Raw genomic sequence first — 23723 nt, 5'->3', positions numbered from 1 at the left:
ATATTTATTGATTTCCAGCTTCGTGTCAAGCACCGTTTTAATAATCTGGGATACAGCTACGAACATGACCGAGTCCCTCGTGTCTCACGCTGTTTACATCCTGGTAATAATAAGTAGCATTTTATTAAACATGCACTATATGGCAGAGACAGTTCCAAGCACTTGACATTTATTATTCATTGAATCCTCATAACAACCCTTTGAGAAGGTACTAATATAATTTGCCCATGGTGACAGCTTATAAGTGGTAGAACTGGGATTGGATCCAAGGTAATCTGGCTCCAGAGCCTATGATCTTAAACAGCACATACTCCTGGCTCTTCAACTATAGTGACATTCTCCTGGAGGCCTTCCAGAAATAAGGCCCTGGCTTCTGAGTCTGATCCAAAGGAGAAAAGTGAATGGTGATAATGTCACAGCTATCTAACATTTGGGAGGCGAGTGGGAGGTCTGTTAGCATGCTGAACCATCCACAGAGGACCAGCCCTACTTCTAAGCACTTCTATCAGCAGGACTAATGCTCCTTACTCAGGCTGCTACCACTGTCTGTCCCAGTGCGCACCTGTCTCCGGGGTTGGGCCCAGGGTTCTCAACAGCAGCCTGGAGCAATTGTGTGTTTTGTATCTTGCTCCCAGCTGCTGTTGCACTTCTGTGTATCTGGGAGCTCTGAGTGAAGCTCTGGAACTCAGAGCTTCCACTGGGCAATTCCCCTGGGAACTCAGCTGCCGCTCCCTACTGACCAAGAAAGCAAGTCTGATGCCAGATGTGCCCTCCGCAATTTTTTTCTATTCTGAGAGCTGGCCATGACCTCTCCATGGCATTTGGTTAGTATCAGGCTGTCTTTCCTTTCCTTTGTAATTAAAATTACAGGCAGACTTCAGCCAGAATGAACATACTTGAACATCTAAGAATTAGAGATTTCAAGGTGGGGGGAAGCATGTTATCATCCAATAAGAGCCTTTAAAACACCGGGGTATTAAACAGACTCTTTGGTCTGAGTTGGTGGCAACATAACAGACTCCAAAGATTTCTTTCTAGACAACAAATAAGAACTTGTTTACCTTAACATTTGAAAAGGCGCCTAAGCATCTGTTTCAGAATTTCATCATCATCAGGAGCTAATAATAGATAAGGGACCACACACCACTGTTTGGTGGGAGCAGTCTGGTCAGACTTGAAGTTTTCCTTGGAATGAGCATCCCACTCCATCAATGAAAACATTCAAAGGTTAGACTTTTTTTTTTTTAAATCTGCAAAAGCAACTTATATTCTCAGAGAAGGCTCATGTAAAGGACAGTACATGGGAACCCTTGACTCACTGACCTCAGAGACCACCTGGCCTAGCTCCCTGAGGCCAAGGGTAAAATGGAGAATAAGGAGGTAATTTGTCCAAGTCATACAGTAAGAAAAAAACAGGATTAGGCCTCAGGTCTCTTGCTATCCAGATAAACATGGAATTAAAAAGCTTTCGTATTATTAGGTCTTTGGTAATTTGTAAATTTATATCAACTCTGAAAGGGCAATTTCAAATTTCATGAAAACACCAGCTTCAGGTCCACACACCAGAACAAGAAGCTACCGAAAGAGAGCCTGTGGCTGCGAGAACTCCCAGTGGCTGGCATGAATGGCACGAAGGGGAAGCGGCCGGGACCTGCACGTGATGGCTTCCTGCCGTCGAGTTCTTACAGGTGAAGAGCTCCTGTCCTTTCCCTCTGAGGCTGGCTTAGGTAGGCCAGCCCCTAGTTGTTGCTTTTCTGAGTGAAAAACGTGTGAACAGGAAACCCTGGGAAAACTTGGGGCTTGGGCACTGAAATGACTGCTGCAGCAACACCGCACCAACCCTGCGGAATTAGAGTCCCACGCTCCCCCCACCCCGCCACCCCGTGCCTTCCATGACTCTGGATTCTGCTTTCCGCAGCAGGCTCCTCTCCCCACCTAAACCATGTCCGCAGGGCTCAGCCCAGAGCCCGGCATGTACTTGGTGCCAGTAAATACTGTGGCGGAAGTGACTCTAGGTCTGCAAGTATCCCCTCTGGTACCCACGTCACAGAGCTTCACTCTAGAGGGGAAGACTCGGAGGTCTCAACCGCTGACAGTTAGAAGGCCATCCTTGTGCTTTCCTGGATAATGGCTTGAATGACCCCTTCCCAAAGTTACTATCTATAAAGCCTTTAAGATGAAAGCCCAGGCTCTGATAACATTTCAGACAAGATGACATAGCAGAGGAAAGAGGTTATTTTGGAGTTGGAGGGACAAGGTGGTAGGAACAGAAGAGAATGTTTCTAGGTCCTTCAACTCAGACCATGTCAATAACCACTGATGTCTGTCTGCTTGCTATACACCCAAGAAGGAACAGTCAGGCTCTGGGCTCTTTAACTTGATTCTGGGATGTCTTTTAACTAGGTGGTCTTTAACTTACAAGGGGCTATCTACAGTTTGTCCCATGACATAGTCCAGATATCTGGCATTACCAAAAACTGAGTTATTAAAACATCTGTCCTTCATGGAATGAAGGTCTAAAGAACCCCCAATTTCCAATTAATGTTTTTTTCCTTATATGAATTCCCGAATGAAAGTTTTTAAGATAAATAGTAACGCACAGAGCTACAGAAAGCATCCTGAACAAAACCAACTATTTGGTTACACGTGGTGTTTCTTCAGTAACCCTCGGCTGACAGCTTTCATTTATGAGAGCTTCCTCTGTGCTGTGTGCATTCTATTCAATGCATTATCTGCATTTGCTTATTTCATTCAAACCTGTTATTTGAACACTATGTGCTAGGTGCAGTTCTAGGCACTAGGAATAAAACCAGAAAAAAGTCCTTGCCCTCCAGGAATTTATGTTGTAGTGAATAGTAATCTTCATAAATTTAATTCTCAATACAACTCCAAAGTAGGGACTTCTATTCTTTCTATTTTACAGACAAAGAAACAAGAAGATACAAAGTTGAAAAAGCCATCTTGGCACTTCCTTGGTTCAGTTCAGTTCAGTTGCTCAGTCGTGTCCGACTCTTTGCGACCCCATGAATCACAGCATGCCAGGCCTCCCTGTCCATCATCAATTCCCGGAGTTCACTCAAACTCATGTCCATCGAGTCGGTGATGCCATCCAGCCATCTCATTCTCTGTCGTCCCCGTCTCCTCCCACCCCCAATCTTTTCCAGCATCAGAGTCTTTTCCAGTGAGTCAACTCTTTGCATGAGGTGGCCAAAGTATTGGAGTTTCAGCTTTAGAATCAGTCAGTCCAATAGTTAAAGAATCTGTCTTCTAACACAGGAGAAGTGGGTTCGATCCCTGGCTAGGGAACTGGGATCTCACGTGCCACACAGTAACTATGCTTGTGTGCTACAACTAGACAGTCCATGTGCCACAACAAAAGATCCTGAATGATGCATGCCATAAGACCCCATGCAGTCAAATAAGTGAGTAAATATTTTTTTAAAAAAAGACAGAAAAAACAGTAAAAGGCATCTCATACATTCTAACGAGTTACTACCTGAAGTGCAATGCCACTTTATCAAAAGTCAGCTCCTGATTTAGTGGTTGGTACATTATAATCAATAGCTGTTTGTAAATTTCAAATCGTGTTCCCTAACTAATTGATCCCCTTATGATGGAAATACTTTCTCTAGGAGACATGCTTATATTTTATTTTTGACATACATAGCCATACAGCATTGATTTATACTCACTGTAGAATAAATTGATGACGTGCTGGAAACCAAGGAGAGTGAGGATCCATGAACTACGAAAAAAAGAAAAAGAAAAGGTCAACTGTATAGCTGGCTACTAGGCAGCCCAAAAGGGGAAGGGAAGGAAAAACTTGGCATCAGAGGACACTACCAGGCTTGGAGCAGCAACCTCACCGTGACCCAACCTTGTCTGGTTCGATGAAAGGTCAAAATCAAGTAAGGAATAATTTTCTATGCGAGTCATTTTTCTGTTGCCACATTTTATTTCTTACAACCTTCTAAATACTTCCCCCCTCTGACTATCGAAATAATACATAATTAATAAATGTTTCAAGTACAGAGAAGTGTTAAGAAGCATATTCCCTGCCACCAATTGTGTGACTCACAGTTCTATTACCCAGAGGCAAGTGTTACCTGCTTTGTTCCAGCAGATTTTATTCCTTTCTTTTTTCTTATGTGTCCCTTAATGTTAAAATTGTGTTGCAAATGTATTTTTTATTTTGCTAGCATCTGTCCTTTGTACAAGCAAAAAGATGACGAGGTGATTATTCTGAACACAAGAGGCTGGCTGTTGGCTGCAGTGAATTCATTCAAGATGACCATGTAGTAGAATATTGGTTAGAAAACAGATCCACTGAAATGTAGGTTCTTCGTCTGATTTTTGTCATGTTTACAAAGTGTCCTCTTCCTTGTTTGTGACTGGACTTTGGGACTGAGAACCATCCTGTACTTTCCTCCTTCACCTCCTGCCCCCCACACTCCCCCACCTCCCGCCCCAAGCCACGGAAACATTTTATTATCTGTTTTCATGTAATTTTAAGCCATGGTCTTTATCAGGACTAGGTATTCTGGCTGACTTCTCTTCTTGGAAACCAGATTCTTTAATGTTATTTTCCTAGTAATCTCTCAAAAAACTACCTGAAAGATAGAAATATGCCTGTGGAGAAATCACAGACCTTTTGCATTGGTCACAGCTTCCCTGATCAGGAGTGGAATGGCCCTCCCCTCCCCACCACACCACACTCTCACCTGTGATCTGAGAGTGGGAAGCTGGGGAGGAATGCACGTGTACTAAACAGCTTTCACTTACCACCCAAGGAGTGAACTCAACTTGGATCAGCGGTCAGTGGAAGCTACCTGCCCACAAATGTCTCATGAACAGCTGCGCCAACCTCCCTGGTGCCTCCACACCGTATTCCCAATGAACGTCCCGAACCCCAGCCTTCCTTCAGGCGCTCCTATCACACTCTGAATCCTGTCCAGCTCTCTCACGCATGACCTGTGAAGTACTTTGCCATTTCAGAATCTCTTCTGGTACAGCTCCCTTGGTTTAGGAAGTTTCCCATCCCTGCCGGCAGGATCAGCTCAAACGTCATCCTCTCCAGGAACCCGACCTCATTTCCCAGATGGCCACCAGGACAGCTTCCTCTCTCCTCTGGCTACACAGATCCTGGGCTTGCATTTCTGGTCCTCTCCTCTCTCAGAAGTTGCCAGCTGCCCTGAGGCCGTCCCTGCACTGTCACTTAATATCCACCCTCCTCAGCAATGCCTGGGGTTCTAGATCTTTCCCTCCATTCTTCCTCCACCTATCATTCACCTGGCCTGTAGCCATAAAAGATCAATTTAAGGTGTTAATGGCCAATAATGGCTTTCAGTGTTAATAAGTCCACACATTAAAATAAGTCTCTCATGCCCCAACCTAGTGGTCTAACGATCCAAAAGGGTAAGTTACTTTAGCCCCACGACACAGACTCTGGGGGGAAATGACAGTGGAGGCCAAGTTGGAGGAAGAGATGTGAGTAGCACGGAGCCGCCCTTCCATCACACTGCCCTGCCAGACGCCAGCTCCGGAGGCCTGCACAGGGCTTCTGTGTGGACTTTGGCTGCTGAAAGATGGAAGTCTGTCTCTTATTTCTCTACCTCATACACATGGATTCACTGACACTGCCTTCAGCAACATCTCAGGGCAAGCTTGGGGCCGCACGCAGAGAGAGGCACATCTGGTAGGCTTCGGGTGGAGGTAATTATTTTTCTCTATAATTAACTCCTCTTACTCGTAACTAGCAACAGCAAGGCTGTGGTCCAAAGGAAGAGTCCTTGCTTTCCAGATGAACCCCGAGCTGAATGTGGGTGCATGAACCACTGCAGTGGCCCTCCTTCAAGTATGCTGAGCCAAGGCAGAGACGGGGTAATGCGGCTGGGATACTTCTGGACAACAAAACGCACACAAGACTCGAAAGCCCAGAGCAGCAGGAGCATGCCCTGCAGCTTCCTCCCTAGACCTATACTTCCCCAAACTTGAAGCTACAAGGAACCAGAGAATATCTAGGCTACCTCTGCCACCGACTACCTGAAACCCGGAGAGGGTAAGCGACCCAGGTAAGGTCCTACAGTATTCAGGAACAGGATCTGCGGACCAGGATTCTGGAGATGGCTTTGCCCTTGAGTGACCTCATTTACTGGTTTCTGAGGTTTACTTTTCTGTTTTTGGTAAAGCCTTCTGGTATATTCAGAATGGTTTCCTAAAGCCCTCATTCAATCTACACAGGCACAAGCTGGGACTAAGCAAGCACACAGTGCGTGTTTGAGAAGAATGTGACTTCACTCCAACCTAAAGCACAGATGGGGTGAAATCACATGATGGAATGACAACTGGGCATATTCTAGACAACAGAGCAAACAAGTGCCTCTGCTGTGACACTTGGGCATCATATATATATATATATATATATAAAATGTACATATTCAGCTTCATACTAATCAAAACACTTTCTGACTTATACTACTGTTTGAAGTGATCCTCAACATCACAGAGACTGTAGGTAATATTCCCAGTAGGGCAGGAATTTTCACCCCTAATGAACGCAGGAGTAAATTAAGGTCCAGAGGGGCTAAGAGATGTGGTCAGGCAAACACAGGTAGTCAGGAGTGCAGAGAGGACGTGGATCTGGCCATCGCACCCTAGATCCCCCTCTGCTACTGGGGGCTGTGGAGGGACTCAGTGAGATGGGATGAGGTTCTCGCGGCTACTGGGCCACCCTCTCAACCAGCTAAGAAAGCGTAACTAAAGACGGAGACCACACTGAAGAAGGTTCACGTAAGAGAGCCCAGCTATGGCCAAGGAGAAGGGTAACGCAGGACTGAGCAGAGAAAACAGAGGGCTGAGAGTTCAGGACCCAGTAGTCCTGGCTGCAAAAAGTCCCGAAGTCGCTTCTTCTGTTCAGTTTCGCCATAAACAAAATGGGGCTGAAGTGGCCCACGGGGGGAAGGATACAACAAAACACACAACCGTTACCATAGCTACCACTGACCGAGTGCCGACCACAAACCCCTTTCAGAGGCGTTCTACCAAATGCCGCCAGGGTTTATCTCACCGAATCTTCATGTCAGTCCTCTGAGGTAGGTACAATTATCTTCCACATCTTAGTGAACAGGAAATAGGCTGACCAAGGCAAGCCCCTTGCCCAAAGTCACCGTGCTAACAGTGGAGGGACCAGGACTTGAATCCAAGTGTAACTCGGGGGCGAGAAGCACGCGAGAGCTGCAATACAGGATTTATTTACTAATAAGCTGCTTCGTTTCTGTGGGCTCCAGATAAACTGGTTTACACTGCACCAGTTGTTAGGGATGACTGGTAAAGTTCTGGATTTTTTTTTACTCCAGAGACATTCATTTGAAAAATGCCTCAAGCGTCTCTCTAAAGTACGCTATTAAAGCTGACTTGAAGATTTCTTAATGTGCCTGATGGAAATTAATTTACCTGAAATAACTTTGAAAGGTTGCACCTGGGCCATGCTTGTGCTCATCTACATATTTATAACTTTTATTTCCTTCAAAAGGCAAAGTACTAATTAAATCCCACAAAAACCTCACACAAGGACTTGTGCTAATTCTTCCTAAATTTCTATTAATATTTGCTTTCTGGCATATGACATACCTAACTGCCTCTTATGAGGAGGTTCTATTTGGTCTAAACATGAGATATGAATTTTTTTCCCAGCTGTTTCTGCAATGCCAGGAGTATATATATTCAAGGGGGGGGTGGGGGCGGAAAGTCTTTAGCCAGTGGAATTAAAAACACCTAACTGCACAAGCCCTATTTTGCTTTTGTAATGTAACAGCTTTGGAAGAAATAAAATCAATCTGATACCAAATTTCCCAAAAGATGAAGATGTAACATGTTTGTTAGTACTGACACATTGACAACAGCCCCTACTCCTTCTCCCTGAATCTGATTTTACCTCTGCACGTGAGTTCCACGTCACCATGAATCACCAGGGTTTACAAAAGTCTAGACACTGCTTGCGGGCAAGCCCTTTTTATCAATGTCACTTTAACATCCCAGATATCCCACAGTTGTGCTGCCTGACAGCAGCTTGATTCCAGATGGAATAAATAAAAGCCATCTGATGATGATACTGTAATGATGATACTGTAATGGTCCTGGACCTTTATGAGGCAAAGTGTGGAACACCATTCACTCAGGTACATACGGGACAGAGCAGATGAACAGGGCACACTCCAGACTTGAGTCATCATCAGGAGGGCGGGGAAATGCTTTGCAGCCATGCTCCACTTGCCCACGGAGCAGAAAAAAGTTCAAGACAAACGACCTACTCCTTCACCTTAGGATCAACACGCCCTCCTCTATAACTGCTCTGAGTGGTTAAAGCACTGGTTTCTAGCTCTTAAATCCAGCAAAACATTCTCAGTAACTCAGGCTCCACTCCTCCGTAATCCACCATCCCAGTAGGTTCCCATATATGGATTTACAGACTAGTTAGTGTCTGCTCCCTGGATACCACTGGATGCAAACGATACAATCAGAGTGGAGAGAACGAAGGAAGATTAACCAGGGGGCAACTGCTCTGTAACTAAACTCTAAAACTTCTGTTAAAAAGAACAGTGGGCAGAGCAGAAACCAACATCCTGCATTTCTCCCCCTCTGGACTTATTTAGGATTTCCTCAACAATCACAACTTCATCTGTTCTACCAGGAGGACGCTGGGCACATTTTCCCACTCTCACAGGGACTAGGAGCAGAGGGATGCGTCTATGACTATTCTATTCTGTCACTGGCGAAGAAGGCACAGCTAGGGCTAGGGCTCTCAGCCTTGTTTGGCCCCAGAGTCCTCCCTCCTCTGGCTGGGGACTTTCAGCTTCCAGGACATCAATGCTGAAGCTGAGTATTAAGGCTACGACAGGTACCAGCATTATTGGATTAACATTTATATATATTATCTTGTTTAATTCTCAGAATTTCGGGACCCGGGTACTCCTAATCTTTATCAGTGAAAATACAAAGGCACAGAGAGGTGAATTTGTCCAAGATCATTTACCTAAGAAGTAGTGGAGCTGGAATTCAAACCCCCGCAGTATTACTCCATATCCTTAACCATGCTCAGCACTGGTAAGACACCAGTGATGAGAAGACACAAGTGTATTATCAACGTCATCTTTGCTTTTTGGGAGGGGGATGGCGGGATGTGCCTGACATTTTGACTGCTGGCTTCCCTAACTCACACTTTGCCTGAAGGAAGAAGAAGAAATGAATTGAGGTAGGAAGATGGCTGATGAAGGTGCCCACAGTAGTTTTCTCCCCCAAATTCTGATTAAAACGAATAAAACATAAAAATCCTACCCCAAATATTCCCAATTAGCAAGCAAAGAAGGAAATGCAACAAACTTAAAAAAAAACTGGTGCTTGAGAAAAGAGATAGAAGATTCTGGAGAGAAGTGGAGAAGCATGGCGGCCCACAGCTCCTCAAAGTGATCCAGGTGCATTGGCACAGAAAAATTAACTTTCTTGTAACTGGTGTTGCCAGGATGGTGCACCAGCAGCTGAGCCTCACAGCGGAACTCAGTCAACTCCAGGGCTCACCAGTGTTTTGTCAGCAGCCTCTTCCCTAAAGACCTGCAAGGTTAACTGAGTGTCAGACCCTACTGTTCAGAGATCCCCAGCGCAAGTGGGTGACTTGGAAACTCGGGCAGGTGGGCTCTTGCATTGACTACGCGAATTCAGCCTAGAGGACCGCTAACCACTCTGCATGCCAGGAGAGAGGGTGAATCTCCTGGCTTGCTTACCTTCCTCAAACCCATCCCGGAATGAGCCTGAGCGGCTCATGGTTCTGCTCTTCTCGTCCAGGGACATGGAGCTGTTGCGGAAGCGGGTGTCGGTGTACGGGTCATACTGCCCGTCGGCATTGGAGAGGCTGTGGGTCCTCAGCATGGTCGGGTTGGACAAGCTCATCTGGGTGACGGTGGTGGGACTCGCTGCAAGGAAAGGAGTTAGTCAAAAGGTTGGAGGCTCACGGCCCTAAAGGGGACGGAGAGGAGGCTGCTGACGATCGGCCATCTCTGGCCCTGTCAACTCTTCTCCCTTTGTCTCTTTTCTCAAAGGTAGTCACATCAGCATTTGAGAAACACACTTAAGAGCTAAAAATAAGGGAGGAAAGGTGGGTCAGAGTTCCAAAGCGAGACTCCGGGCCCCAGCTTTCCCACTTGGCACGTTCAGACAAGCTAGTGTCACCTTCCAGGCATGAGCTAATTACTCTCTGGGCTCATCTGGAACAATTCTCTCTAAAGCCAAAAGCCCAAAATAGTTCAGCTGGGCTTTTGATCAGATGGGAAGCATTTGTGCATGACAAGAAACTCTTGCCTCAAAGAGTTACAGCCGAAAAAGAACAGGAACACAGGTCTCACCGTCTCTGATGGGGAGATTTCATAGTGGTGCCTGCAGAGCTTCAATGCAAAGGGGGCGCATGTACTTTAGCGGAAACTGGCTTTCTTATTAAACTCCTGCCCACTTCAGTAATGTAAAATAGTTTAGAAGTGCATTTGGTTCATTAAAAATGAAGAGTTAAGCCTTCCTTGATTAGAAGTCCTTAAAGACTGAGTTTCTTATTCACGATAATCAGAAAAGGCTGCCTCTCTGAAAAATGACATGAGACTGGAAAAAAATACTTTCCTCTGTATCCATCTTGGAAGGCTCAGCTCTCATCCTGCCACCTCCATGTAACCTTCTTCAGTCATTCAAGCCAGGACTAGTCCTTCTATTTGCTATTAGATCACATTCAGTTTTTACATGATTTCACATAAAACATTGAACTATTCTCGTTTACCTGTTGATGAGTCTGCGTGGGTGTCTGTCTCTCTAAAAAAGCATCCATTGACACGCCAGCAGGGACTGTGTTACAAATTCTTTTCCTTTCCTCATTGTGCCAGTAAAAGTCTTATGTCACCAGTAGGCACTTCCAAGAATACTCGTTCAATCAAAACTTGATCTTTATTTCCGGTTTAATAATGCAAGGATGATGACCAAATATGGGATATGCTGTAGAATGTACTTCTTCAGAGATCTTAGAATACATGCTTCTCATTCCACGGATAGTTTGCCCTACCTCCAGCAACCATGTAGAGAAAATTATTGGTAGAGAAGCAAGAAAGCTTTCTCTTTCCTTTTGCTATCAATCGCCTGTAATCAAACTTCACTGCTGAGGGCACATCAGATACCGACAGCTAGATGACCACATGTCTCTTTCAAAATGCAAGATAACCTCTGCCCCAAGGTGCCGATCAACATCGTTAAATGCCAAGTGGCTACTCACCCAGCTGAGAAAAGTTGAATCTTGTTCCAGAAGGAGAAGTTACACTGGAGCCAGAGGAGAAAGGCGAGTTGGCGGCGGTGTCCTGCAGGCCTCCTGCAGAGTGGGACCGTAACCATTCTTTTGCGTCTTCTTGCGTGCGGAGCTGGGAGGTGGGGGTATACCTGGACAGACAGAAATCAGGCTGGGATTAACTAGGAACAACGTTTATGAGAATGAGTGCCCTAGAGCGGATAATAAACATATAAAAAGAAAATATATATCCAAACATATAAGAAGAAAGTCTGATGTTTGAAAAATCAGATGGCTACACATTCTGCAACTCACACATTTTCTCAAAACCTTTTTGGCTACTTGGCTGTCTTTGGGGAAAACTGCAATGCCTTTCAGTTTAAAAGGAATTACATAAAGGGAACGAGATTGGTAAATGCTCAAAGAGCCGTCCCTGGGCGTATCTGTAACATGTTGATTCATGACGGTGTCATTTCAAAGCCCCCACCTTGACAGGACTGAGGCAATGAAACAAGCTGCTGTCAGAGCTTTGAGGAAGTTTTAATTAGATAGCTCCTGGCATCTGCATTCTGAAGTGCAAATAAGCGGCCACGAATCACAGAGCATCAGAAACCAGACACGTAGCAGAGCTGTGAGGAGACCAACGCTGACAGCAGTGGCTGTGACCTAGCAGAAACCAGTCTTCAGAAGGGGACCCCAGGTCACTGGGTCTCACACGAGGCCCACCTCCTCGTCGATTCTGAAACGAATTTGGTAATGATGCACTGAGTGTCTCCAACGTGCCCGGTGCCTTCACAGACATTATCTCGCTGAAGCCGCAGACTCTCCCAGCAATGCAGGTGCTATCATTCCCATTTTACCAAGGTTTCAATCCACATGCGCCTGATCCCCAAATCCATGCTCTCCTCATTATGCCCACAGGCAGCATCTCAAATTTCTAAAGTGCCCAAGTGACCAGAGTACTTTGGATTTATAAACAGATTTTGGTGGGGTGACTACCGGATATGTGTGTGTACAGGGTGCTGCTGCTGCTGCTGCTAAGTCACTTCAGTCGTGTCCGACTCTGTGTGACCCCATAGACGGAAGCCCACCAGGCTCCCCCATCCCTGGGATTCTCCAGGCAAGAACACTGGAGTGGGTTGCCATTTCCTCCTCCAATGTGTGAAAGTGAAAAGTGAAAGTGAAGTCGCTCAGTAGTGTCCGACCCTTAGCGACCCCACGGACTGCAGCCTACCAGGCTCCTCCATCCATGGGATTTTCTAGGCAAGAGTACTGGAGTGGCTTGCCATTGCCTTCTCTGGTGTACAGGGTGGGTGAGCCATAAAGAGAGCCACAGCAAGAATTCGGAATACAGACATGGTTCTTCCTTCATGTTTTTACTAGAATGGGACTTTCCAGGTCCCATTAATTGGCTGAGGACACCATGTCACATATCTCCATTCTGAATTTAAAAAAAAAACAAAAACAATTTTTAAAAGCTGCTGCTGCTGCTGCTAAGTCATTTCAGTCGTGTCCAACTCTGTGTGACCCCATAGATGTCAGCCCACCAGGCTCCCCCGTCCCTGGGATTCTCCAGGCAAGAACACTGGAGTGGGTTGCCATTTCCTTCTCCAATGTGTGAAAGTGAAGTGAAAGTGAAGTCACTCGGTCATGTCTGACTTGTAGCGACCCCATGGACTGCAGCCTACCAGGCTCCTCCGTCCATGGGATTTTCTAGGCAAGAGTACTGGAGTGGCTAGAGTTACATAATTTTCATAGGACAGATCTGCTCCAGAAATATACACAGGATTATGAAATGCTAATATTCAGAAGTGAGCTTCCACATGAAGCAACAGTGGGGGCATCAAAGTCAAACTCTGAGTGGATACGATTTAAACACTAGCCTGAGTGCCAACAAGCAGCTCTCACAGTCATGATGGAAGCTGTTAAATACAACAGGCCTTGCCAGCTCCCCCCTCGAAGGCCACAAGGCTGAACCTTGCTCCCTTGAGAGGTCCGCTGGGGGTTTTTCATTACTTCTTAGATTCTTAGATTTGGCTGCACTCGGAGCTCCTGTTGAAAGGAAGCATTGATACCTACCTTCCATTACTGGTCAAAATGCTCTCAGCCTTAAGAGCTGCTGGATATTAACTACCGACATACATGACAGCAACGGAACATTTCATTCCAACTTCCATGTTTTGCGAAAGCTCTTAATGCTTAGTGCGGGGTGAAGCCAATGCTACAAAGAACGAGGTGTTTAGAGAACGAGAGAAATGACAGCTGCAACCACATGACATTAAGGTCACAGGACAGGCGGTAGGACTGAAGTTCTTCTGGGTGGTAAAGTGAGGTGAACGGTGTGAGCAATGGTGACTTATAGCATCTTGTTACACCAGGACCAGAGTCAAAAATGAGCCATCACTTACAGTGAATGAGAGGACACTCTCTCTGGGAAAGAAAGTCTTTTCCTTCTTTACATAAAAAAGAAAAAAAATTATCGCCCCCATATCTTGTGGGGCATTGAAAACCGGCCCGATTTTTTATTAGAATATTCAGACAAGTGCAAAGCACCTGTCCTTAGCAACTTTCTATAGGCCAAAAAGTCAAAAATCCTCAAACTGCGGGCGGGGAGGGAGGGGAATATTTCTCTCCTTTGCTCATGTCCTGGCTGACAAATCAACATGCTACAAGTCATATCCTTTCTCTCAGAAGACAGCAGTGGATGGAATGGTCATGGCGAAGTGATCAGCGATTAAACCCACTGGCCCCAGAAGTAGCAGTAACTGCTCTCCGGGTTTGCAGGGATGGCTGTCATGAGATGGTCTGACCACAGTAAGCCCGAAAGAGCACAGCCCCTGCTCAAGCAAAAGAAGCCAACAAATGGAGACATGAGAACAAGAGGGTTGCAAGGAGCGCCGCCGTCCGCAGGGTCCTGCCACGTGGCCCAAAGCGGGGACCCCCGGCCCACCCGCATCCCCGTCAGCCATGAGCGAGTCACACAGCCAAGCCCCAGAGCCACAGCAGATGGCACGGATGCAAGGAGGAAACACAGATACCTGAGTCCTTTTTTAGGCAAAGTGTTCCTATCAAGGTGCGGGTCACTGTAGGAAAGTTAAAACAAACATGAGAACCTCGGAGAAGCACAGGGAGAGCAGGCAACGTGAGGTGGGACAGGCCAAGAGATCTGGAGGAAGAGACTCACTTCACCGGGGAGAAGTCCATTGCATGCAACACAGCCACAGCCACGGGGACAAAGGAAACCGAGGCCCAGGCTCACACCTGGGAGCCTCCAACCCCGGCTCCAGGGGGCCCGAGCCACTCGGCCCCAACTGCGCTTTCCTTTTCCACGGGTTCAGAGCCGAACCCAGGGGCTGCCCCCACCTTGAAGCAGTGCCCACGCCTTCCTCGGCCTGTCGCCCATCAGCACCGCCAGCGCTTAAGGCTCCCTGCACCCGTAACCACTCTGGCCCACCCCCAGATGCCTCCGGTGATGACTTCAAGTGAAAGAAGGGACTTGTTGGACGGTTTCAAGAGGCCGGCAGTCTGCATATTTGGAATTCATCTGTAACAAGTGTATTCCGGATCCCTCTCAGTTTCTGAGGCCCTCAATGGGTGGAGCTAGAAGCTGAGCCTTGGGCAGAGTTGGGGCATGTTACAACTTGCTGGCTGACAAAGTCACAGCATTCGGATTTCCAAAGACCGAGGTTTAAAGGCTGGGTCTCTGAGTCTGACCAAAGCAACGTTTTTGCTGTTGACACGGTGAAGAGGGTTTTTGCTAATTTTTTTGTTTTTTTTTTTTCCCCCTAGCATGAAACAACATCTGCTTATTATGTTTGGCCAAGCCACGGCTCCCCCTACAAATTCAAGGTCAATAATCCATCTCTGAGGCCCACCCACAGGGCAGCTGGGGGCCAACAACACTCCCCATGTTCTTCTTATCTTTATAGAAAATGGGCACCCAGAATACAACAGCCCACGAGACACAGAGCCGAACTGCAGCAAAGGCCTTGGAGAGGGCAAAGAGCCAGCTGTGTGGGGAGCAGGGGTAGAGGGGAGACAAAGGTGAGGGCCAAGCCACGAGGTGGGTGGTAGATCATGTCTGGGCCTGGAGGGGGAAGGGAGGGAGGCAAAAAGGCAGGAAGCCAGGGAGCAAGGAGCATGCCGCGGGGGAGGCTGACATGCCAGTGAGAGCTTCTGCCGCCCCTCTTCAGGTGGCAGGTTTGAGGTTCCATCCCAAGCTGGGAGAGCGGGGCTGGCCCCAATGCACCTCTTCCTGAGCTTTGTGGACAGCGGAACTGACCCTCACGGGCATGTCTCGGATGGGGGTGGGGGTCACAGAGTACACCGGGGCCACGAACACAAGCGGAAGCCACAGGCCAACAGCCTCACACGAAACATCCGGCTCGACACAGGGTGGGGCAGAGGATGCTGGACGCTTGGTGGGGGTCCCCGGCCTACGATGTCATTACCTGTCCTGTTTCCGGGGCAGAGTACTTCTGCAGAACTTAGGGCTAGCGGCAGGGGAAGAGAGAGGGCTAGAAGGCCAGGCAGGTGGAAAACAAGAGAAGGAGCATTAGATCGGAAGGAAGGGGGCAGGGCGTCACACACAATGACTAGAACATTTTCCTCATTCCCAGGGCTTTCTTCCCCATGTGGAGAAGGCAGATACGTTATCACTGCTGCAGTGAGATTCGCAGCGCTGAGGAAGACTCTGGGTGCGTGATTTCCTATCACTCTGCCCGGCAGCCCTTTGGTAGGAGGGTGTTTGCCACATCGACTCAGCTGCTTAAGGAGCACCCCACCACGCAATCCGTGGATGCAGCCGCCACTGATTCGGCCCGCACCGTTACAAGGGCAGGGGAAGAAGCAGGTGATGAACAAACAGGATAAAAGGGAAGGACCTCGCAGGTGGAATGCCGCTTTAAAATGGAAGCATGAAATCTGCCCCCAGGAGACTTGCAGCAACTCCACGCACTGAGAGTAACCACAGTGAGAAAGATAACAGGAAGCAGAGCCCGGCCTACTCCAACCCAAACTGGCTTCCCCCTGGAGAGACAGCAGTGATCCGAAAGAGAGAAATCGCCCAGCAAAGGTAAACACCACCTGGGCTTCCTAACACAATGTCTGGACTCTCGGAGGGGCGCCTTTCGGGGAGATAAAGGCAGCCAAACACACAGCACCAACCTTTCCGACAGTGTGGTCTTCACACTGTTGGTTCTGACAAAGGGGGTGAGGGCATCGTCCTTGGAGGCAGCGATGAGGCCGGTGGAGGAGTTGTGACTCAGCGCCCCTCCGCTGCCCAGGGAGATGTCAATGGACTCGCAGCTGGTGTGGAGGCTGCTGACCGACTGGAAGCCCAGGCCGTCCTTGCTCACGGCCGAGGAGCTGCTGGCGTTCGTGCCCCAGGTGAGGCTGTTGGAGGGGCCTGAGTGGGCAGAGCCAGGGCTGGAGGCCAGGGGGGACTGGGTGCTGTCCACGTTCTTGCTGTAGAGAGGGCTGCTGCTCCCGCTGCTCAGGATGCCGCTGCCCGAGGGGGACTCTAAGTTACCCTGCTGGCTCAGGGTGGCATGAGGGTTGGAGATGACCACCGAGTTTTTCATGTTTTCGGCTGTGGCGATGGGCACTTGCTTGGTAGGCTTCCCACCAAAGAGTCTGCGAAGAGACAAAGGGTTGTGTGGGTTGAATACCCAAGGCCAGGGGGCGCTGGGCTGTCAGAGGAGGGTGGGGCACAGGAGCCAGTGGGAGTCCCTGGGGAGGGAGGCGGAGTCCTTCCCAGGGCTTGAGGCAGTCTCCTGGGAAAGGTACAAGGGGCCAGGTGCTGGTGGAGCAAAGGCTCCACCTTCAAGTTCTAGGCTGCCACTGAGACCCTGGATCTGAGCAAAAGGGAGACGGGCAGTAATCTTCTACCGGCCTATCCTTCGCTATTTCAAGATCTTGCTTCTCTTTCTTTACATAAATAGAGTAACTAGAAAACTGCCCCTGTCCAGGAAACATCTAGAGGGGAAAAGAGTTGTCTTGATCATCTTTGTATCTGTGACCCCAGGCACAAAGCACGCCCTCATTGATGACAGTTCAGCTCCGAAGGATTTGGTTTCTCTGATCTCTGAGCAAACATGCAGCATCAGGAACAGGAGTCTAGATCTGAAGGCAACCTGGGCAATGTATCCTCCAGATTTATTCTCACATGAAAGCCTGGCAAGAAGGAGGTGTCTTTCAGGGCCAGAGAGCAAGTGCTGCCCAGTGATATGCACAAAACCTTGCAGGGTTCACAAGACGTCAGACCAGACACGCCAGGTGTGAAGGGCGTCTCTGTGACACACAGAAATGCCCTTGCACATCATCTCCCCCACCGCCCATGACCAAAAACATGCTACCAAGGACACAGGGAATGGCACAAACACTCCCCTGTTCCATTGGCAGAGAGTTCTCTGGTAGGATGGAGAAACTACCTTAAAGTCAAAGGACAGTCCATGCTCTTATAACAATGGCCTTATTCCATCCACTAAGACTCTTATGAAACAGGTATCTCAGAAAAGAAATGATACCCCCTACATATTAGATAGGTTGCCTTTCACCCAGCTAGTCAAAGTCATGTAAATTTGATCTTCTATCCTCTCTAATGGAGACGGAAATAGCAACCCACTCCATTATTCTTGCCGGGAGAATCCCATGGACAGAGGAGACTGGCAGGCTACAGTCTATGGGGTCGCAAGAGCTGGACACAACTTAGCAACTAAACCACCACCACCATCCTCTCTAAACAGTCCTTGTTGTTTAGTTGCTAAATCGTGCCCAACTCTTTTGCGACCCCATGGACTTAGCCCACCACACTCCTTTGCCCCTGTATTTCCCAGGTAAGAATACTGGAGTGGGTTGCCATTTCCTTCTTCAGGGAATCTTCCCACCTCAGGGATCGAACCTGAGTCTCCTGCTTGGCAGGCAGATTTTTTACCACTAAGCCACCTGGGAAGCCTAAACAGTCCTGACAAATCTTAATTACTATAGAAATAAATAAACATAATCAACCCTCACTACAATGTCTGGTGACAGAAGAAGAACACTTTCTGCCTGGTGACAGAGAAAGAACTATTCTGTTGCAGAACGTTGGCTTTAGAGTACTTACATATCTGCAGTGACAGGCGCCTCACTACTCTACTCCAAAGGCTAACTGGCTTCACTGCCAAGAACTTCCAGTTGTTACAAAACCAAAATCTAATCCACCTTTTCCTGACTTGTACTCATTGCTCCTAATCCTACTATATGTAACTACACAGAAAAAGTCCAATCTTTTTTCTGCTAGTCCTTCACACCACTTGAAGAGAGCCATCACCCTTCACCTAAGACTCCTCTCCTTCATATTAATACACAATGAGAGAATTCAGAACACCTTACTAATTTAGGAAAAATGTAATTGCTAGGAACGGGCTGAAAGGTGCTTAGTTCAGAGCCTAAGAAGCTGCATGCATTTTCAAGAATTCTATTACACTAGCCTCAGGGTCTAGTAAAATGCCTTTGTAGCTACTAAAGGAAATCTATAATACCAAAGAGCGAATATTACATATAATACTTGAGGCAAGAAGCAGAGAAAATTTTCATTTACAAGGCAACCTGTTAAAACAACAAAGAACAGCCCAATAGGACCTTCCCCTGAAAAAATAATCATTACTGAAATTCTAATAATCAAGTCTAGACAAAGAACAGTGAACTGCTTCATTATACCTTTCACGTAGAATGCTTCTTCTGAAGGCTTTGCAAATATGTACATGTGCACAAAAGTTTTATTTTTCCACTGCTAAATTTTCTATCCTTGGGACTTACTCTTTCCTGAAAAGGTAGGATGAACTGTGCCCTATGCGGCTGCAGTTTTAAAGATGGCCCACTGTATGTTATAATGAGGCAAAAAGTTGTATAAACTGAAAGGAAATTCTATTTTTCAGAAACGCTTCTGCTTTAACAATTGTTTTTCTTCTTTTTTGTAAAGGAAGCTAACATTTCAGAGACTAATTTGGAATCATGTACACAGAATAAAAAAAAGTGTCGGGGGGATACTGGATTATTTGGGGAAAAGATCGGGCCAAGATCACTATCTGGCATAATGATAAGGAATCTGAATTACAGCCTTAAAAAAAAAAATTTTTTTTCCTTGAGCTCCTCATCTAGATCTAAGGGTGTATTAGGAACTCGTCTTCAATGGTAACTAACTTTTACTGAGTATTTACTATGGGTTAAATATGGCTGCATAGATTAATCGTCACATCATCCCCATTTTACAGACGAGGAAATGGAGGCAGAAGTATTAAGACAGGTTACACGGTGGCCACATAAGGTGGACCTAGGATTCAAACGCAGGATGATGGATTTCAGAGGCTTATGTTTTTCACACCAACACGGGAAAATACTCAGTTGATTACAAAGCTGCTGGCAGCATTTGACCAAACAGCTTATTCGAGGGCTGATGCGGAGAAAACCAGAGATGATTTCAGCTAAGAAACAGGAAATTATGAATCCAGGATGCCATTCCACATCACATATTCCAGTTCCACTCAATGCTATTTACCCACTTACCTGCGGAGCGTGGGAGAGGCCACATCAGGGTACTTGGCCCCTGGCTGGAGAGTGGCCTGAGCCACACCGGACACAGGCTGGGGTGCCGGGTTCACCTTCACCGAGTTACAGGAAGCCACACTCTCGTTGTCGGAAGAAATGCCTTTCTCCTTATCCGTCTGGTTGACCAGACCTGGCAGAGAGCTGCCCAGGGCTGTTTTGGAAGGCTCCCTCAGCTTGGGCACCGGCAGGCCAGCTGACTTGCTGCTGATGTTGGAATCTATGCTGCTGGTACTAGACCTGTTCCCGGCCCCGTTCCGGCTGGTGGACTTACTGGGCCTTGGCAGACTCCGGTACTGTAAGTTCGTCCGGGAGCTGAGAGACAGATACCCATCGTCCTGATTCTGAGCCCCATCCATGCTCGTCTTCCGACCAGTGGACCGACCAACAAGCGCGGATGACTTCGGGATTTTGCCCAGTGTGGCTGACCTGCTGGTGACAGTGGCCCCGCTGGCTGTGATCATGGCCAGACCAGCGGCAGAGCCACTCTGCTTCTTGAACCCAAAGCTGTTGGCGTTGGCGGTGGGTGTCCTGGAGCTGCTGGGGAGGGGCTTCTTGGATTCATCACCACTACTGCGGCCAGCATCTGATGGGGAACGCTTCACCTGAGCGGCTTTGGGTGACAGCCTTCCTTTCTCAGACACTTTTGCATCGTCTGTTTTTCCTACGACAGAAATCAGCAAAGTTAGCCTGCAAATTAAGAAGCCAGCTCAGTCAACTCAGACTATTTAAAATTCTCACCTACTCCAAAGAACTACTTTGTTTTCTCCTGGGGGAAAGCAGTCCCCTTGGGAGACAGAGGAGAGAGCTTTTTATAAAAATAATCTCATCTACGACTGTCACCATGAGCCTTTAGGAGATGTCAGTGATTTTCCTCATTTGCAAAGCAGTCTACATTTACCCAGAATAAAGCAAAGCCAGCCAATCACTGACACGTCTGGGAAGAAGACCTTGTCTTTTACTGACCATTCTCCCTCTATCCATTAAAAAGCTGTCTCCAACATTTTCAGTGAGTATCCTACCTTCCTGCAAAAACTCTGCCCTTGTTTATACACATCCTTAAATCACGGGCAATATCGACTCAGCATATAAACAGCTCATAACCATGTGCCCTTGAATAGTCTTCACTGGGTACGTTAACTTAGAGCCTGCCCACGCTTCAGTCAATTGAACACATCTCAGCAGCTGAACCGTCTTCAGACTTTAAGAGGCTCTCATGCTCACAAATTTCCACTTGGAAAAAGGCAAAGATATGAATCTTTCTGAAAGCTGGCTATGAGCAGAGTCCAAACCCTAAGAAGTAATACCTGAGCATTTACAGGGACTTAAAAACATCAAGCCCTGCTAGCGTGACTGCTTTTCCGGTTTTGAAACTGACAAATGCGCATGCCAGACAGGGCATGCCTCCGACTCACCGGTTCCGGGGGCCTTGAGCGTGCCTGCCGGAGCAGCCGGCTTCGTCCTGGGCACGGTGATGCCGACCTGAGCCGTCATGCCTCGCCGCCACGAGCCTGTCTGTGAGATGACGGGGTTCTTCTTGCCTGACGTGCTTTTGTCAGACTCATCAGACACGTCAGACGGATTCCGCCTCCACTTGGACCCCGACTCCATCTTTATGCCGCTGTCTGAGCCCCCGTCTGACTTCTTGACATCCTCGCTGGACCACAGGGAACTCCTCTCCACCTGTGAGTGTTTCTCGGCGTCAGTCTGTGAAGGAGACCCTCTGAATCAGTCTTTCTCAAACCCCAGGCTAGGGAGCCCCTCACTCCGGAGCAAAAAGGCTCATGCCCCCGGACAAGTTAGGGGGAAAAATAACAGATGCCCACTTTAAAATGTTTAAGCCTTTGTACCGGTTATCTTGTTAGGAAGCCTGATTTGTTGGGTCCAAGGGAAGTGAAGAATACGAGTATGTCCGAGAAGGGAGTGAGAGAGGAGAGTGAAAGGAGCCAGAGGAAAAAGAGGGAGCGCTTTCCATGCAGGAGAACCAGAGGACAGGGCTGTGGCGAGAGTTGAGCCCCCCAGCTCTGCCCCTTGGCGACGTGCCTCCTCCAACTCCGGCAGCCCGAGCTCTCTGCAGCTCCCAGCCCCCCAGCCCGGGTCCCCTTTGTTCTGCCAGCTCCTGAGCACCACAGTCGATCACATGGAGAGTCTAACACATGGAAAGCCTAACACGGAGAGCGAGGAGAGACGGAGGCTGCTAGCTCCCCTCGAATCAGGGACAGAGAGGGGCTGAGAGAGGAAGCGACTCCTCAGAAGTCACGTCCCCGGGTGCTACAAGCCAGAGGGTGCCTGCTCCCAGCCCAGCTCCATCCATCTGCCACGGCTTGCTCCTCTTGTAGGATTCTGTGCGGACAGGGGATATAATTAGCCAGCTTTCTTTGGAAGAGGCCTGACCTGGCCATGGAGCCCAGGAGGGGACAGAAGTGTGATGTTAATGATTTGCTGCCATTAAAAGGCGTCACTTGCCAACCAGAAAAAAAAGCTTTGGGGCCTCCCTCGGGGTTGGGACCAGTCCGAGCAGATTTCAGCACTGACCGGGGAAGGGAAGGGAGGTCAGCAACACTTTGGGGTGGGTCCCCTGAGATACAAGTCCCATACGTGCCATACTTCACAGCCAAGAGTGGGCAACATCTGCAAAGAAGGAAACAAAATGACCCCCTGGCAAGAATCTGGCCTGATGCCTGTCATTTGAGATCGGTACCGATGGCTTCCTCCAGGGAATACACTGGCTGAACGGGAACAAAGCTCCATACAGACAAGCAGCCCAAGTTCAACCACCTCTCTGTCACCACCACAGCCTCCCCGCTCTCTCCCTCTGCCATCTCATGCGTGCCTTCGGTTACTCGACCATTCTTCAAACATGCTGAAGTTCCCGCTAGGTATGAGGCATAGAGAGAGGAGGACAGACACACTCCCAGGCTGTGAGAAGCTCGTCATTCAGCTGCGGCAAGGGACACAGACAGAGGCGTGCCCACGGCAAGTGAGCAATCAAGGCTGGATGATTAAATGTGTGAAATCAGCGAACACACGCTTCTCGAGCTATCGCACACTTTAACAAAATGACCTCATCCAGTCCTGACCGCCACCTGGTCAAGGAGGGTAAGAAGGTAAGTATTACAGAACTGTCTTCATCCGTTTTACAGAGGAGCAGAGACTCGTGGGGCTCGCTCCATGTCCCAGGCAACCCAGCCTGTGGTCCTCCCTCTCAACCTTCCCGTGCATTCATTCAACCAGAATTTCCTCCATACCCGTGGTTTGCCAGGCACCATGGTGGGTCTGAGGATCTATGAGTAAGACTGGATCTCATCCCTTCTGAAGCTCATGATCCAGTGAAAGAGGCAGGGCTTGGAAATATAAGACAAACACATGGAAAAGGACAAGGAGTCTGAGAGAGTATTACAAGCACTGATGTAATTTAGATTATGACGATGGGGATAGGGAATGGTAGGGCCTTTTTGAAGATGTGTCCTAAAGAATGAACAGAAACTTACTGAGAGAAGAGTTTAAGGGAAGAGCATGCCAGGTAGAGGGAAGAGTACATGCAAAGGTCCTGAGGCAGAAAATATCTTGGCTTTGGAAACATTCACTCAACAAATATTTACTTGATACCACAATGTATCAAGCAAGTTTTCAAGTACCAGAAATACTATACTTAATGAGAACAAAGCACAAATCATTAACCTCCTGGAGCTTATGTTCAAATACATTCTAACACATTCTTTTATACACTAAGAGGTACTAAAAACTTAGCACAGACCACATCCTGGGGTACTGCATTAATTAGTCTTTTAATGTTCCTGTACCTTATTTTCCCTGATCAAATTATAGT

The 23723-nt window shown here is 47.8% G+C and overlaps 1 protein-coding gene across 7 annotated transcripts in view; it reads right to left on the bottom strand.

Annotated features, from left to right (window-relative positions):
• NAV2 (neuron navigator 2) overlaps nucleotides 1–23723 on the bottom strand; it is a 429204-nt gene that overhangs the window by 51201 nt on the left and 354280 nt on the right. For 5 of the 7 annotated variants that reach the window (XM_055416029.2, XM_055416031.2, XM_055416034.2 and 2 more), the window contains 8 exons: nucleotides 21310–21601; nucleotides 19856–20558; nucleotides 16475–16942; nucleotides 15760–15825; nucleotides 14347–14391; nucleotides 11300–11460; nucleotides 9777–9965; nucleotides 3693–3745 (listed from right to left, as the gene is read on the bottom strand). In XM_055416029.2, the coding sequence (XP_055272004.2) occupies nucleotides 3693–3745; nucleotides 9777–9965; nucleotides 11300–11460; nucleotides 14347–14391; nucleotides 15760–15825; nucleotides 16475–16942; nucleotides 19856–20558; nucleotides 21310–21601 (1977 nt within the window). The remainder of the gene's footprint in view (nucleotides 1–3692; nucleotides 3746–9776; nucleotides 9966–11299; nucleotides 11461–14346; nucleotides 14392–15759; nucleotides 15826–16474; nucleotides 16943–19855; nucleotides 20559–21309; nucleotides 21602–23723) is intronic. The other 2 variants (XM_055416030.2, XM_055416032.2) reach the window with 2 other exon arrangements.

The sequence above is a fragment of the Moschus berezovskii genome, chromosome 25, assembly GCF_049115385.1.
Source record: "Moschus berezovskii isolate FMDL1 chromosome 25, NW_MosBer_1.0, whole genome shotgun sequence".
NCBI lineage: Eukaryota > Metazoa > Chordata > Mammalia > Artiodactyla > Moschidae > Moschus > Moschus berezovskii.
The sequence above is the reverse complement of the archived record's forward strand: the minus strand, read 5'-3'. Positions and strand labels throughout refer to the sequence as shown.